Here is a 17,518-nt window from a genome sequence, read left to right on the forward strand (position 1 = left end):
CTCTGGACATAACTGTGGTAACTATCAATATATGCCTGTATGGTATATGAATTAAAAATAAACGAATGTTCACTACTGTTGAACTAAAGTTTAATTGAGCTACTTCTGTTGCTTTTCTGTGTCCCTCTCCATCCAAAGCTTTTTGTTTGATTCCTCTCCTTCTCCCAACAAAGTTTAAAGTGTCTTGTGTTGGGTGATCTTGACTATGGCCCTGTAAATTTATCCTGTAATTCAGTGATACCTGTATTCTTCGTAGTTCTAAAGGCATTTCTCCCATTTCCACCTGTAATGCTGCAGTTGGGGTTGTTTTAAATCCTCACACTGAGTATTATCTAACCTTTTGAGAGATATGGTTGCTGCGGATCCATATACCAAACATCCATAATCTAATATTATTATAATCAAATAACTGTATATGGTCTTCAGATCAGTTGTCCGCCCCCCATTTGCTACCAACCAAACACCTCATACTTTCTTACATTTGTCAACTACTTTCCAAATAGATACAGCCCAAGTAATTCTTTCATTACACCATAACCCCAGAAACTTAGTGTTTTGCTCTCTCCAATTCTTGATTATATAGATTTAGGTTTACCTCATAATCACTTCTTTTCTTTGTAAAGAACATTGTCTTTGTCTGTTCAACTGAAAATTTGAAACCCCATTTACTCTTCTACTTTCATAATAGCTCCCCGCATTTTCTCTACAATGAATTCCAAATTTCTTCCCCTCCTCCAAATCGCCCCATCATCTGCAAAAAGAAAACACCCCATCCCATTCTCCATTTCCATAAATAAATAATTTAACATTATGGAGTATGTCGGCGGCTTTTAATGTTGCTGCTGCTGAGAATTGTGGGATGGGATTATTTCCTTTCCTTTCGTAAAGAGTGATGTAGTGTACCTTATGCTATAGGAGATAGGAAAGGAAGCACAGAAGCACCTTTCCTTGGCAGTTTGAGATTTCGATCAGCCCTTATCCTGTCTGCCAATTAGATACTTCCGGGTCCTTTCACACAGTTAGGAACCTTCCTAAGCAAAAAAGACTATTCGACCGCAGCCTCCAACCTCTGGTTTGTGGTAGCGTTATTTTTTTCCCCCACAAGAGGTAGCAGAAGACCCGCCCCTACCCTGCCACTGATTGGCTCGAACTGATAGTGTTACCTAACCTGAACCAATCACCACACTTCATGCCTAAACCTAACCAACGCAACCAACGAAGGCAACAAGTACAAGCCAATCAGAAGCAGGGTAGGGGCGGATCTTCGCCCACCTTAGGTGGGAAAAACAAATAACGCTTGTGGACCTCGACCGATTTCCGGGTCACGTTGTGGACGCAAAATAAGCGAAGAGAAAATTGCTCAGCGACCGTAGTTAAAACAATACCCGCGCACTGAAATACAGCCGGGGCTGGCCTTGGTTCTGAAACGGCGGCCCACATGACCGGAGTGGTGCAGCCTTCCAGCTCTAAACAGCCGTGCCGGTGCCGACTCTAAGCGGTACACCGAGCTTAACGGCTCAGTAAGGTGATAAACGGCTCACCACAGCCTGTGGTATGTTTCGTGTGACTCGTTGTTCGAGGATTTGTTAGAAAGTGCCAGTGGCTCCGTGTGCCATTCACTCAGGCTGTCGGTATGCTCACGATGTAGGCCGGTAATTCTGCTGGAGGTGGGTGATCGATTATGGTTGTTTAATATTTGCGTGATGTGAGGACTGATATGATTAGAGCAGAGGTGTCCGCGGTGGTGTCCAGTCGTTCTTAATGATGTCAACAGAGATAATGTCGGCTGCCATCCACACTCACAGTCACACCGTGTACTCACAGACTCATGGAGATTTAAATGTTTATGAGCGGCTCAGGCAGAGCTGCTTGTAGGCCGGTAATCCTGCTGAATGGAAATTCGTTGTTTTACATTAGCTACGTTTAACATGACTGAAACTAAACTGTTCGCGGTTATATACCGCACACTTCACTGTTACACGTCCTGACAGATACATGGTGCGGCTTGGAGTTCACATTAACCAGCACAGGCTTCTAAAGCAGTGCACTACCAGGGCTCGATAACATAGAAAATAGGGTGCTCCCATCTTTTTTAAGCTACGCCTGCAGCACAGTGGAAGCCATACAGCAGGCGTACCTTTAATGCCTTTGATTATTTTGTTTTTATATCTCATCATAATAGATTGTTAGATACTTGAAAATTACGATGCAGTCAAGGTTCTGCTGTCCCACATCATCAGCTTCCATCTTGGTACCCTTGAGCAAGACTGGTTGTGCAGGGCAGTTCCCACTGTGGAAGGTGGAGAAGCTTATGAATGTGTAGTAGGTTGGTGCTGGATGGGAGAATGGAGTCCATGCCTCATTACAAGAAAACACTTGAGGCTAACACAGTATGGTCTCTGAAATTCTGGAAAATGCAGTCATGCACTGTATTTAATGAAAGCAATTCTAAAAGTCAATTTCTGTGAAATGTACATGGATCAGAGAGCTGGAGTTGGAAAATATTCTTTTAAGAAAAGTTTATATTTCCAACTGTAAATCAGTTTAGTTCTCATTAGTATACTGACTGATACAGAACAATACCTCAGTTTGTTGAGTATGAAAATGTTTTTGTGTAAGACCTTTTCTTAATTTTTCAAAAAGGGACCAGTCACAAGCACAGATGGTGCTTCTTCGTCCAAACTGTCTATCTAAAATTAAAATGTCTTACACAGAGCCAGGTAGGTTGAGTTTGTTGGAAACATCATCCCTGACATAACACTCACGAGACAGAACATTGACATTTTTCATTACTGCAGATGTTATTTTGCACATTTACTGCCAGTGTCTACAATTACAAATGTCCACAAAACAAGCTAACGCCAACTGAAATATGGTCCAGGTATTGTTGTTCTTTTACTAGCTTGAATAACCTGAATAACACTTTATACATAGTGCAAATCTATCCTTGTATTTGCACCGACTGTTGTGTATATTTTATTTTAGAAATTATTAGTGTCTTTATTTTTGACCACAACCACCAGGTCAAAATAACATAAGAGAAAAATGACAAAGAACACATTAAGGCCCTTTTATATTTTGTAATATATTTCCTGACATCTCTTTTCCAGGACAGAGCGGTGGAATTTCTACACCTGTAGAGAAAACACAGCAAGAGAGTCAAAGGCCAAAGAAAGAGACTTCTGTAATTCATGTGCCCCTTAGTCTCTGCTGGGCAAGATGAGTACAGACAGACCCAAACGGAATATCATCAAGAAAAAATATGTAAGTGTAATTTCTTGTTCGTGGTGTACACACTGGCTTTCAGTTTTCAAGTGTTATTTTTTACAACATAGAACCCAAAGAGATAACCAGAGCACTGGTTGTACTCAGGATTGTTGACACTCAACAAAAGAAACAATACTTTTATGTTCAAAGTTCATGTTCATGTATTAATGACATAATTCACTGCTTTCAAGTCAGTTTTTTAGAAAAGCAGTTTGGTCTCAATTAGGTTTACACATGGACACTGTATTGTTTCCCCGTCCTTCTTTGCAGAACTGGTCAAATGGAACTGCACAAAACACCTTGGTCCAGATGTGTAAATAATGCATTCCTTACAAATAAAATAGTATTTATCAAAGAAGACTGAGCAGTGAAAATGTGTGCACCTCATGCATGCTGCAGACCAGTGTCTGTGTTTTTTCTAGAGCGATCACAGTGTGATATGATAAGGAGAGAAAAATACAGTGAGAGATGGAAATCGCTGTCTACACAGTGATTTAAAATGTAAAGAAAAGGCACATTTATAGAATTAACTGACAAATTTGATCACTTTTTTATTGACACTGGAAGTGCATTATTTTATTTTACACGTTACTGTTCTTTTCACTCTTTTCATTTCATTTTCTTTTCATTTCACCTGAAGGCAAGGTGAAAAACCTGCTGTCACAACCTCCTCCTGGCTGCATTCCACTCCGATCTCGCTTTGTCGTTGTGTGTGTTTGTATACTCAATGCAGCAAATCAGTACAAATGGACAACTTCCCCTCAAAGGAATTCATGATGTTAAACTCAGTTTTTCACAAGAACAGTGATGGAAGTAGTTGTGTACGGGTTGAAAAACGAGAACTTTCACACCACCACATACTTGACCAACCACTTCATAAAGTGGGTGTGATTGTCAGTGTTGGCCGAAGTTACAAAGAAGGTTTCAGAGGCTGTTAGACGATTCAACAGGAACTTAGTTACTGGGCATCCTGAGGCTATAGTTTGATTATCTGTGAGGGGGATTATCTGTGCATGGAGTGGCAAGCTAGAGCCAAGGCAATAAATATCAAACTAGATACTGTAGTCCATTATTTTTTTCTTTTCAAATTGTTTAAATGTTTCCTTTTCATTTTGACATTTTGCTGGAGTATGATCATTTCTAGAGTTTGATAGAATTCATGTTATTTGAAGAGAAATAATCCTCAGCTGGTAGTGTGAGCAAAGCTGATGGTGTTTGTGTCTGTGACTCTGCAGGACATCAGTGACGGGATGCCATGGTGTGAAGAACGTCTGGTCCGCAAAGTTCTTTTCCTCTCCCTCAGGGAATTCAGAGACACACACCGTACCACACACAAACAATCACACATACACACACGTGCACACAACCGCACGTCGAGAAATACACTCCTACATGCTCCGCGAAAGGCACAGGCACTACCCAATACACACACACAGAAAAACACACGAACAAGACAGAGTGTCCATGTGTCACAACAAAGAGTGACACACAGACCACCACCAAACACACATACACAGAAAAACACACACAGTTCACAAAATATGCACCTTTCAAAACACATACACCATCATGAACAAAACAACAAAGGGCAAAAAACTAACTTGTCTCAGGACTCACACACACCAGAAAATAAATGTACCTACACACTACAGAAAATGCAAACACAGTCAAAATTATGTACAGGGAAAATTACAAACATTGTACAGCCTACAGACATACAAGAAAATACACACACATTCCAGAAGAATTCTGTATCAACCAGGACATTACGCTCACACAAAACACAAAATACCCTGTCGCTGCCGAACTCGAAATACACAGAAAATGAAAAACACGCACACAGTACTCAGCCCAAACACTCAATGAAAAACACCAGCACATCTGAAAACACAGAGACATTGCTGAGCACTCCTGTCCCGGCCAGGACTTTGAGATCACACACTCCCACCAGCCTCAGTGGTCAGTACCATTAGTACTTTTCTTCCCTTCTGTCTTAATCACAGCTGTAATTCAGTAGTACTGCCGCTACTGTGGAAGTTCCTTTAAGGATAATTCCAGTTTGTTGCCCAGTAATAATAGAATTGTTCTCACTGAGAGATCTGGTTGAGACCTGGGAACAGAACAGATGGGTCAAAACACGAGCGGTCCGACAGTCAGACAGGTTGGAAACAAGCCGACATTTTATCGAGAAGATTGAAACCACATTATTTGGAAATTAAACTGAAAGTGAGTGCGCCTGGAACATCACTAAGAATCCCTCACTACACATGGAAACTGTGTGTATACAACTACAGCAAGCAGACAACATTAAAGTCAAAGCAAGAAGTGGGTCTGTAAGCTGTGATGGAGGTTTACGACGCGCAGATTTTTAATTTTACCATTCACCCTTGTCTTCCAAATAAGTCGGTTTCTAACCTGTCTACTGGTCTTGCTGCTTGTGTTTGATAAACTGTCACTGTAACAAATGTACTTTTTTGGTTTATTTGAAGTGTCTATGCAAGGAAGCTTTAATTTTGGTTCTGTGTTTTAGATGTGACCAGCAGCTCATCTTTCAAGTCTCTTCTGCCACCAATCATATCCAACATCATTTATTAACATTGACTGCAATACAAACTATTTCTATTATGCTATTTACTGTTTTTGTTAGAGTAGCTTTGACTTATATGACACTGTAGGTGTAGATCATTTCTCAAGGTGGGGAAACTGCTTCATGTAAAGTTATAACTGTTCTCTTAAGGCTCCCTGGTTAATGGCATCAGCCGGTGGAGCTGGCCCTTACAGACACGCCCTCAACAGCGCCGCCCTGCCAGCATGCATCGGGACAAAGATGACCCTGCCAGCAAGAGGTCAGCTCTCCTAGTGTGTCTTTTTTGCATGTGTGTTTGCATGTTCATGCCTTTGGGCATGACAGGCTTATAAAAGTTGGACAAAAGGTGTACAGTGCTCCAGAACTCCCCCTTAAAGCTTATCTGCATTAAATAGTGCGATTAATGTGATCACAGGCTGTTGTTTATATGGGCTCAATTTTACTAGTGTGCTAGTGTTCAGTGAATCACACTATTATACTCGTATTTACTTCTTTCACACCTACAGTACACTTTTAACAATCAGTGTGTTTACATGGACATCATTATACCAGTAATGAGCAGAGTTTTGAAGTATCCTGGTTATGTGTTTGTGCATGTGATTATCATAACCTGGCTTTGAGAAACCTGACCATGCTACACGGACTACTGACTGGATCAGAAACTAGAATACTTTGGCATGAAAACACCTTATCCAGGTTTCTGATCCTTGTCTGTAATTATAGTGATCTGGACAGGTGCTTTCTCTGCTTGAGTTAAACAAGTAGTTATTAAGTAAAAGGATAAATATGTTGATGGAATGAATATTACTCATTCACATGCCAAAAAATGTGCAAATCTGACTGTGGTAATGTAGAGAATCAATTTCATCGATCAGATGTCAAAGGCACATCAAGCAGAGGGTTAAATGCTACTGTGAATGAACAAAAGTTGGTTCATCTTCCCCTGCTGAGGTAACGCAGTCAGTACAGAAATGACAGATAGAGGCTGAGAATTGAGTGATCAGTTCTGATCACACTGATGTGGGCAGGCGTAATGTTGGAGATGTCCGTGCATGCACCTCTGTCCACCAGAGCCTTGCTAATTGCATTTTTTGCCAGCATTTGCAGTAACGAGCTGTTTAACCCAGACACATTTCATTTTTTTAGTTCTCTGTCTCACATGTGTCGTCTGGAACACATATGTGTACAGTTGTCTACACTGGCTGGTAACAGCTCACACATCCACATACACATCTCCAAAGCTTTTTTTCTATTTTCTTCCAAATTGTGTCTAAGTTCACTGCAGCACTGAAGCAGTGGCTCCAGATGTGCTGCTTTCATTATGCGTTTGGTGTCGACAAGGTATAAGAAGGCAATTTCACAGCAAAACGGGTACTCATTTGCATTGTGATTTGTGTTGCCTGATCTGCTCTGACCTCATCTGTGAGACCCCAAGTGGCCTTGTTTGTATGTAGGAAAATGGCAAACTAGCACAGGTGCAAAAAATATAATACTGTGTGTGCGTGTGCGCGTGTGTGTGCGCATGTGTGCGTGTGCACGTTTGTGCGCATGTGCACATGCATGTGCAGACCAAGGCTGCAAGCACAGAGGAAGTTTGCCCAGTCCCCTCCCAGCTCTCCAGGACCACCACTGTTGATGACATCAGCACGGAGTAACCACAGCCACAACCTGGCCGTAGTCACCTGTCTGACCCGGCGTCGACCCAAGACTGAGGATTTCTTGTCTTTTCTCTGTTTGAGAGGTAATCCCCAAGTTTGGCCACTGCCTATACAGAAGTAGTAGTAGTGTTGATTTTGTCAGTTATTTTTAGATTTAGTCTTAGTCCTGAGATCAAAAGTCCATGTTAGTTTTAGTCATATTTAGTCAACCTCATCTTTTTTATTATTAGTCTAATTTTAGTTGACTAAAACATTTAAATCTAGCTGTAGTCAATGAAACCACTTAACACTTCAGTCTTTTTTTAGTCATTTGAAGATTAGTTGACAAAAATTAACATTTTAGTCTAGTAAGACCAAGAATGAGCTTTTTAGTCAAACTTCTGCAAACTGCTTTCAAATAAGATTTCATCCAACTGATTTTAGGCTGAAAGAAAATAAAAACAATAACAAGCCACAAAATGACAGGTTGTATGATTAAAAATGCAGATTTGCAGAGAGGGTATCTGGTCTGATGTTATTCATTTAAGAAATACATCCAGACATGAAAGAAGATAAAACAATGAGGTCTGGAAAGATGCAACATTATTAGCTAATCCAATGCAGTGTAACTCTTGCTATACAAATCAGTCATTGCTATGATCTTAACTTTCTGTTTGATAACACAAACCCTGAAAATCCAGAATAAAAAAAAAAAACCCTTCACAATCAAAAAGAACCCTTTACAGCGCTACAATAAATCCTACCCATATAATGTGAAGTTTTGTCAGGACTGTGCGAGAAGGCCTTACTGGTAGTGTTGTACTAGACAGTGTTATACTCACTCAGTAGGTGTTTATAATAGCTAGTTAACTAACATTTAAATACATTGGTAAAGAAAATCTTTGGAACCTCTTTGTGCACAGCACAAGCTAAGTATTAGACAGCTAACTACTTGGCCAACAAACTGTATTTAGCCCAAAACAATCTTGTACATATTATGCTGTGTATATTAATAACCAGCAGATGTCGCAAATAGACTACATTTTGCTATCACAGACCCATTCAAAATCAACAAGACCTGACTATCAAATATGTATGGCAATTAAATTGTGGATGCTTTAGCATGGTTAGTATGTTTAACACTCCAAAATAAACAAACTTGTCTTAAACAAAAGATTAGACCTGCATCTACAAGCAATGTAGCAATGTCCCGTCGTTGTATAATGCTAATACATGTTACAATGCTTTGGTGGCTTAAAAGTAACGTGACGGTATTGAACATCTTAACGTTAGGTTACCTCCTTTCTGTGTGGTGCACCTTAAAGTCTCTGTTCAGGTCTGTAGTTTTCTTCCCAGTGATTTTGTAGCCACAAAGCGTCTCTCTCTACAATACTACACAGTCACTTTTTCCTCTCATGGGTGCGCTCCAGAGTCACTGGGAAGATCATTCGGGCGCGAAGGAGGAGAAATGTGCAGCGCAGCCATTCAAAGGATTTGGATTATGTCATAATTTAGGAAACACTGTCTTTTTCATCCCCTCTTTTTTGTCAAAGAAATAATAGTCACCTCTTTTTTTGTCAATGTTATGTTATTGTATGGAGATCTGTCAACATCTTGTCTTTTTCATGGGAAGAAAGGTTGTTGACAAATATATTTCTTCACAATTTTCGTTAACAAAGTTAACACTAAAAGGTAGTGGTCTGAACTGAGCTTGTCACAGGGCTGGTTGCAGGATCAGTGCCAAGAGCTCAGCTCCATACCATTATATAATGAACTATTGTGCATACAAGAACTGTTCAAGCTAAGTGAAAAGGGTTTTGCTACAAACATGGAGAACGAGTGTAAGTGTTATTGCCCTTTACTTTCAAGGCAACACCATTGAAAAAAGAAAAAAGGAACAACCTATTGAGCTGCATTGCAGTCCCACAGTTCTTTGTGGTAGCCATACTGTTTCTCTTCCTGCTTTCCCTGACATAAATTCTAAAAGAGCAAAGGGGAGTGTTGGTGAGAGGTGGCATTTGTAAGATGCATGATGGCAGCTCTGTCTTCTCCTGTCCTGTGTGGACCATACTGTATGTAGGCCTCTTTGGGAGCTGGATACTGGACTAAACAAATCGGCTGGATGGGGAGTGACTCAGAGGGGAAGTTCACTGCAGTCTGTGCTAAGGGCAGTGTCTAACAGCTACCTTTGCATGTCCTTCTTCTAAACACCAGACATGTGGCGTGGGAATCCCTCCTGGTCATGTGTGACAGTAGTCACAACAACACTAAGACGCCATAGCTGCTGGCAAAATGATACTGAATAGAAGCTACTTTTAGCTAGATAACTCTGCTTTACAGCAGTGAGCTGAACTAGTTACAGTTTGTCATAGTATATATACTGTTGAGCAGGCTGAGTGACATAAGCCCTGGGGTTCAGTCACAACCTGTCAAGACCAGGTATTGATTTGGTTGGATGGACAGGGCTTTCTCTGTCATACTTGTTTAAATTTTTACTAGTAACTTATTTAAGTTGTGTCCTCTCTAAGCATTCAGTAGAGAGTTCTTGTCTGTTTCTTTCTCCATGGAAATACTTATTTTATTCAGCTACCCTTTTGAATGCTATCATTCAGCAACACTGTCATTACACAGCAACTCCAGGTTGCACTGTTTACACCAGGGATCAGCTGATCGTGCTGAAGCTGGGCACAAGAACAATGGATATGTCATCAGAAACCAGGAGGAGGACACACAGAGGATGCAGAGGAGGAATGAAACAACGAGGGAAGAGAGCGGGGTCTAGACAAAAGAGACTGATGGAGGGGAGTCTATCTCCCTTATACCATCATGAGCAACGTGAGATCGCTGGACAAGAAGGACAAGCTAGAGGCCCTAGTGAGGAATCAAAGGGTTTGAGTGTTGAGTTTGGTGTTATGTGTTTCACAGACACATGGCTACAGGAAGATACTCTGAATCCCAATACCATTGAAAGCTTTCAGACGGTTCGGACAGACAGGATGGAATGTTTCTGCAGCTCAGACATTGAACTGTTAGCCTTGGGGCTACATCCATACTACATTGCCAGGGAGTTCTAACACACCATCTTGGTTGGTATGTAACAAAGCAATTGCCCTGCAGGATGCTGCCCGGATACAGCACATTACGTGGCAGGGCTCAAAGCATTTCAGATTTTTGAATGCAGTGGAAAGCAGTGAGGTTCCATTCCTCTCCAAAGAAAAACAGTGGCTTGAGTAGGTTTATACTGCAAAAGTGTCCAGGGGCCATATATATTGTGTAGTACATATCTACACACAGAGAACATGGTTAAGTTTGACCTGGACTCCGTCAAAGAGGATCACCCATTAAAACTGCCATGTGTATTCTCCCATGATTAACATTGGTCCATCAACTGAAAAAAAAAACACACACACACACACACACATACTTGTACTTCTATCTTTGTGAGGACACTCATTGTCATAATGCATTCCCTGGCCCGTTAGCCTAACCTCCACCTTCACATCTGAATGCGTAACCCCAACCCTAACCTAAACCTAATTCCAACCTGAACCCTAAAACAAAGTCTTAACCGACAACAGCCAAAATCCTCACTTTTCAAAAATGGATAAGGGCTATAACTGGTCCTCACAAGTAGACATGAATGCATGCATGCACACACGTGTGTGCACACACACATACAAAACAATAAAGGCATTTCCTCTTCCTCACTGCAGGTTCAGCAGCGTTGCCTAGCAACATGGCCTTCTTAGCAAGTGGACGAGAGAAGGAGCCAGCTGACTCTCAGCATCTTACTTCCTGTCTTTCCACCAATCACAGGACTGCAGCTGACGGGAAGAACATGAGCATATTCAGTAGAACAACAGGTACTCATTCACCAATCTGTCTGTGTATCTGTCTGTATATCTGTCTGTCTTTGCTTAAATAAATATCCATCTGTCTGTCTTTGTACCTCCTGTATGCATCTTGCTATCCTACAGTGCAACAGGACTCTAGGTCTCTGAGAGGGAGGCCTGGAAGCTCTGCAGCAGTCAGCTCTTTCTGCCCTCTAACTGCCCGAGCACAAAGCAGAAGAGAGAGAGAGGAGAGAGAGGAGGAACAGCAGAGGAGGAGGAGAGAGAGGATGGAGGAGGACAGAAGAGAGGGAGCTGAGAGACACCTCCTGAGACCTCGCCAGCTCTCCCTACAGGTCAGGAGGGCTAACAAGGTCTGATCATCCTTTCTAGATGCTTCTCTCTCTGAAAGCTGTCTGGTTATATCATCAGTATAATGAAAACTGAATTTAACATTTATACACATACATTCAGCTGATTGTTGGGCAGTGTTGTCTTATCTTGTTGACTACACATTTAAGATTGCAGAGCATTAACAGTAAAAGTTAAAAAGGACACAGTGGTGGAGAAAGATGCAGCCTGTTTCATAATATTTTTTATCATATATATCTCTTTTATGATATTTATTTCAGAAACTGTATTTCCAGTATTTCACTACTGGCAGTAGCACTGGCGGAGGGTGCAGAGGGTATATAGGGTTCAGAGGATGCTGGCACACCTGGTCCCAGGCCCCTTAGCAGTTTGTGCACAGTACAGTACATGGACAGCAATGCACAATTGTCAGATGACAGGATTATGGTTAAGGATAGCATCATTGAACTTCACAACAGGTTAAAATAGACTGCATCTACCCTTAATTAATTAATCACTGATTTAATGCAACATCCACTGAGTTACCCAGACTGAGCACACCTACAATGTTAAGTGTTCAACAGGTGCACACTACAGTAGGTCTGGCTAAAAAGCTTGTGCTCTTTATAATTCCTATCACTATCCTTGCAGCTGCTAAGCACTCATTCTCAAAGCTTAAAAATATTAATATTGTTAATGTTATCTATTTAATGACCATAGTGTGGCAAAAGAAGCTGAGTGGACTGCACTGAGTATCAAAGAAAAAATTACAGCCCTGCAAACAGGTGAGTGCAATGACAAGCACTCAGTGTTGGGTTGCAGCTCCCTCTCCAGAGGAGAATGTCAACAACCACTGCATTGCATAGTATCCTACCGTTGTGTTTGTGTGTGCTCTCTGAAATGAGCGAAAAACTCTGTAGACTCTTTGGTGTGTGTGTTTGTAGGCTGCAGCTGCTGTGGCATTTTTTTGAAATTTACTTTTACCAAAAAACCATCTATGTGGTATTTTGGTGGCCAGTGCAGCGCACACAGCGCTTATACAGGGCAGATATCTTTGTTGGTTATTAGAACTTCCTGTATATATATTTCTTTTGCCTAGGTTATTATGTTACACTGAAGGTAGACTAGTATTTTGTAAAGTATTTTGACAGTTATATTTTTATTGTTCTTCAGGCTCTGCGCTTTTGCAAATTAAATCCGAAATAAAATAGTAGATACTACATTAAAGACCCAAGTCTCAGCTTTAATTTGAGTAGGTTTACATCAATAAAGAAAGAACGGTGTGGGAGATATAGCCCTTTTAACACATGGTGCCCAAAATGCAAGGCTTCAAAAGTAATTGGACACTTGGGTACTAAATGACACCGAATAATAAAACTCATCCACCTGCCACACGAGTACTGCAACATCATTTGATAACTCATTGGAATCACTCAATGGACCACTCATCTTTTGCCAGAATCTGAGCTCTGTTTACAAGGACTGGAGGTTCAGTTCAGATTGTAAGTCCCAACAGTTATTAATTAAGCGTATGGTTTCAGAGAAATAAGCCTGGACATGTATCATTTTCTTCACTCTTTCATACTAACAGAGCTCTACAGAGACAGCTTCTGGCAATATTAAGAACTGCACCAGACACAACACACAAACACAACAGATATGATGCTTTATTTGACTAAAGCACCAACACCAGTAAATCTGTCTGCACTGATTTTGAAATTAATTATCGGTAATACTGACAGTATCTGTTGTTCACAGCTGCTTTATACTATATGAAAAGCTTTTCCCTCAGTTCATTAAATCTCTGCAGCTATCTAAAGGCAGCAGGACACATATACTGTACTGATAGCCTGCAGCCTCTGACTGGAGAAGTGCTGCACCCACAGTTCAGATATAATATGATGTGACCATTTACAGTGTGAGATATATTAAAAGTATTACTGTTGGATTCATTTAAATTAATTCAGCAAATTATTTTTTTAAAGTTTTCCACTTGGGCAATAAAGTTGGACTGTATATTATTCTATGATTTATTCCTATTGTCATTGTACTAATTAACCGTTAAAGGACCAGTGTGTAGGATTTAGTGTCATCTAGCACTGAGGTTGCAGATTGCAACCAACTGAATATCCCTCCCCTCACCCCTCCCTTTCCAAGCGTGTAGGAGAACCTATGCTGGCCTTCAGGTAACGTAAAATCGCGAAAGGCCCTGTCTAGAGCCAGGTTCTGATTTGTCTTTTCTGGGCTACTGTAGAAATGTCTGAGCTAATGAAAACACAATGATTCTTCGTTCCAGGCGGTCATACGCTAACGAAAACATAATTATGAATATTATGTTCCATTTCTGCCAATAAATCACCCTAAATCCTACACTGGTCCTTTAATAAAAACTCACACTATCTGCTCCCGGACGCAGATTTGTGGGGCCGCTCTGCTCTATCCATGATATCCTGAAAAAGTCAATGCTCAACTTGTTGATTGATTATTGTCATGTGTCACTGTGATCACTGGAACAGCTGTTTCAGAGCGAGACCATTCATGTGACTGGCTGAGAGTGTACTTATTAATCACCACAGCCTCTGATCTATATTCGATTTCAGCCTTTGGCTCTTTGTATTTCTGCACATACATATACAAAAACAGCACATTGCTTGGAAACGCCCACACACTCTGCCAAAGATGTACTGCTTTGCACTGGTTGTTGTGCTTGTTTGATTGAAATAGGGACCCTTTTTTGTCTTCCCTGAAGATGCTTTTTTCTGCTGTTGACTGTATAAGAAACGTTAGGGTATTTAATCTCTGCAGCTTTTTAATGCCTGTTGCATCCCTTGTTGTGTCCATATAGCCCTTTTTATTTATTGTTGCCATTTTTGTTTAATTATCTCTTCTGATTATTTCTAGTAAGGCTATATGAATTTTGCTAGCAAATTTCTATGTTTCTTGGTGTGTTAACTTCCAACAACTGTCATTCAGTAGTGAAAAAACAACAAAGAGGAAATGTGTATCATGGATATAGATATTTTTTTGCTATCTGACCAACACAAGAACTGGCCATCATAGAGAGGAGATGTGGTATCATTTAAATATGTAGATAAGGTGCACATTTTCAGACAGTCTCACCTCCCTACAGCTGAAAATCATGGCATGAAATGGTTATGTGAGATTGCTGGTTTTGGAAGTAAGAGAAATGGTTGGCCCCCGAATTCAAATGTTGGAGAAGTGTGGGGGGAGTGGTTTCTGAAGCTATTCCAACAAACACTTCAGAAGAATTGTACTGAAGGTTAAATTCACACCCACCTTTGAGGGATCAAATGAAACCTCTCTCATAATTATTCCCCACACACCATACTCCTTTTTACTCTGAAATGAATTGCATTACAGAAGCTAAACAGTGAAAACTGTTTTTTCACTGAGTGTGGAAAAAACAAAAGATCATTCATTTGCAGAATCATGCTCATAACTGTTGTCTGCTAATATAATCATTCCGGTGCTTTAATAAGAGCTGTCGTGATATCTTTCTGTTGCAGGTTGCCATGGTGACTGGACTTGCTCAACAAAGAACCTCCTGTGTAAGGTCAGTCCCTCCCTTAAAGCCTAGCGCAGGGGTTGGCAGCAGACGATCCCCCAGGCCCTGCACAAGGCCTAGCAATACCTGTAAACCAAGAGGCCATACCCAAAGCAGACCCCAGGAAACCAACAACAAACACCTCTCCCGGAACAGCAACCACCAGCTGCCTCGCAAACAGCACCACCGAAAGGTCTCTAACTACTATAGCAATTCCAAGACATTCAGTAGTCTCCAGAACTCAGGAAGAAATCCAAGCAGGACTCCAGCTCAAATACCATTGACTAATGGGTCAGTCATCAGACAGCTAAGTGAGAACTCTGGGATCCTGAGGTTGTCAAGAAGGAGGAGAGGCCTCCCACCAGACACCAGCCCTGCCCCTCTGAATCGTGTTCCTTTGGACAACAACTCATCCAAGAAGTGCAGAACATTGGAGTACAACAATGGTGATTTCTCACTGGAGAGTCACTGCCCTGTTGGTGAAAGCATACAGAAGGAGGCCAACAGTGATAAAGATGTTGAACAGGAGTATGTGAGCCATATGGGTAAAACCACTGGCAGCCATGATGAAGAACTTAGACAAGACAGATGTTGCTGTGTTGGAGAGATGAGAATTCAGAGGGCCACTTGTGTTAGGGAAGAAATACATGACAAGGCAAATGTTGGAACGTTGAGTTTGGTGAGCGTCACTGCTCTGGAACCCTCTCAAGAAAGGATTAACCTTACCAATGTCATCACCAACTATGACCTCAGCCCTGTCAGCGATGTCATATGCAGACATGTGAGAGAAAAAAGGCTCCAGAGATATCAAACTACTTCATCCACTATCCCTAAGCCAATTACCAGGACTACTGATTCTAGGACTGTTGCCAGAGCCGCTGCTGCTAGGACTACTGTAACTAAAGCTGCTATCAACTCAGTGACATCTACGTACATACACACTGACCCACCAGGCAGTTATTCTGTAAAGCACACTGCTAAGGGAACTAACAGAGGTACTGGCAAGGACATTACCAAGTTTACTTCACCAGCCAGCAGTTACTCTATCCATAATTCTAAAGGTGCTGCAAAAGACTCTTCCAATTGTACCACAGAAGACTTGACCAAGGACAATGCACCTGTCAGTAGCTACTCTATCACTTCCAAGGACTCGAAAAAGGGCCTTACCCAGACCAAGTCTACTACCTCAGTTATTAAGACCAGGACCAGCCCTAGAATCCTTTTGAAGCGCTAATTAACATCTTAGCTACATCTGAAAACGTTCACAGATTCACTATTCACTATATTGAGAACTGATATTAAAGACTATTAGAAAAATATTTTAAACAACATTGGATACTGTTGATCATATTCAATGCATGATGATGGTTGTTGGCTGGTGGGATAGCGATGTAGTGACTATGGCTTGTTCTCTACATTTGTCAGTGATTGTTGTGGGGTCATTTTAAAAATAAACAAATAATTGGAAGACACAGCATAATGGCAGACATGTTGTATAGTGGACTGTATAGTAAAAAGTCATCGATTTCTGATACTTTCCTGATGAATCTGAAATGGTAGTTTGATATTTTTTATTATTCACAAGGAAAAGGCGCTGGTTTTATCAAAGCACATACATTAACTTGAGTCAGTCTGCTGAACAGTTTTCAGTAGCTAACCTAGAGAAAGCTGTCACGCATACGGCTGTATGCCTTTCCTCTGGTGCTTTTTGGGAGGTCTTTGGCAGTTAGCTTACAATACAGTCCCTAGAATCAACATACCTACAGCCATTTCATTTAAACGGGAGTAATCTGTTCAAGGTCGTCTAGATCAATAACATAAAAGTCATAAGGGTTATTCACCTAAAATCCTCCCCAGAATTGAAGGATAGGTTCAGTTTTTTTAAGGTCTGTCTTAAAAACATACTTACATGAAAAATGAAACAGGATTTACTTGTGGTAATCTTTCCTCCTGTTCATACTGTACATTAAAAGATCCTTTCTGAAATTGATTTCAGTATAAGCGATCGGAGACAAAATCCCCAGTTCCTTGCAAAGTAACTGTGTCTAACTCAGACTGCTGAACCCTTATATTAACTTGATGTAAACTTTGGAATGTATGTTTGAACAGAACAAAGAGCGTGGCTGTTCCTATCATTTTTCATTGAATTCAGATTAAGAAAGGTTGGAGGAATGATTACGGCAAACAAACCCTGTATCAGCATTCATATGGGCATGCAAGTATTGCTTTGAGACTGAGTTGAAAAAATGTGAACCTGTCCTTTAAGAATTCAGCAGCACAT

The 17,518-nt window shown here is 40.9% G+C and overlaps 1 protein-coding gene across 3 annotated transcripts in view; it reads left to right on the plus strand.

Moving 5' to 3' along the window:
- Positions 1–1,325: 1,325 nt before the first annotated feature.
- LOC120784810 (protein Jumonji-like) overlaps positions 1,326–17,518 on the plus strand; it is a 16,343-nt gene continuing 150 nt past the window's right edge. The window contains exons 1-8 of one of the 3 annotated variants that reach the window (XM_040118913.1): positions 1,326–1,667; positions 3,111–3,264; positions 4,503–5,226; positions 6,005–6,113; positions 7,423–7,595; positions 11,205–11,354; positions 11,469–11,695; positions 15,200–17,518. The exon at positions 15,200–17,518 is cut by the window's right edge and continues 150 nt beyond it. In XM_040118913.1, coding sequence (XP_039974847.1) covers positions 3,220–3,264; positions 4,503–5,226; positions 6,005–6,113; positions 7,423–7,595; positions 11,205–11,354; positions 11,469–11,695; positions 15,200–16,471 — 2,700 coding nt within the window. In that variant the 5' untranslated portion in view covers positions 1,326–1,667; positions 3,111–3,219 and the 3' untranslated portion in view covers positions 16,472–17,518. The remainder of the gene's footprint in view (positions 1,668–3,110; positions 3,265–4,502; positions 5,227–6,004; positions 6,114–7,422; positions 7,596–11,204; positions 11,355–11,468; positions 11,696–15,199) is intronic. The other 2 variants (XM_040118915.1, XM_040118914.1) reach the window with 2 other exon arrangements.

This window comes from Xiphias gladius, chromosome 22 (genome assembly GCF_016859285.1).
Source record: "Xiphias gladius isolate SHS-SW01 ecotype Sanya breed wild chromosome 22, ASM1685928v1, whole genome shotgun sequence".
Lineage (NCBI taxonomy): Eukaryota > Metazoa > Chordata > Actinopteri > Istiophoriformes > Xiphiidae > Xiphias > Xiphias gladius.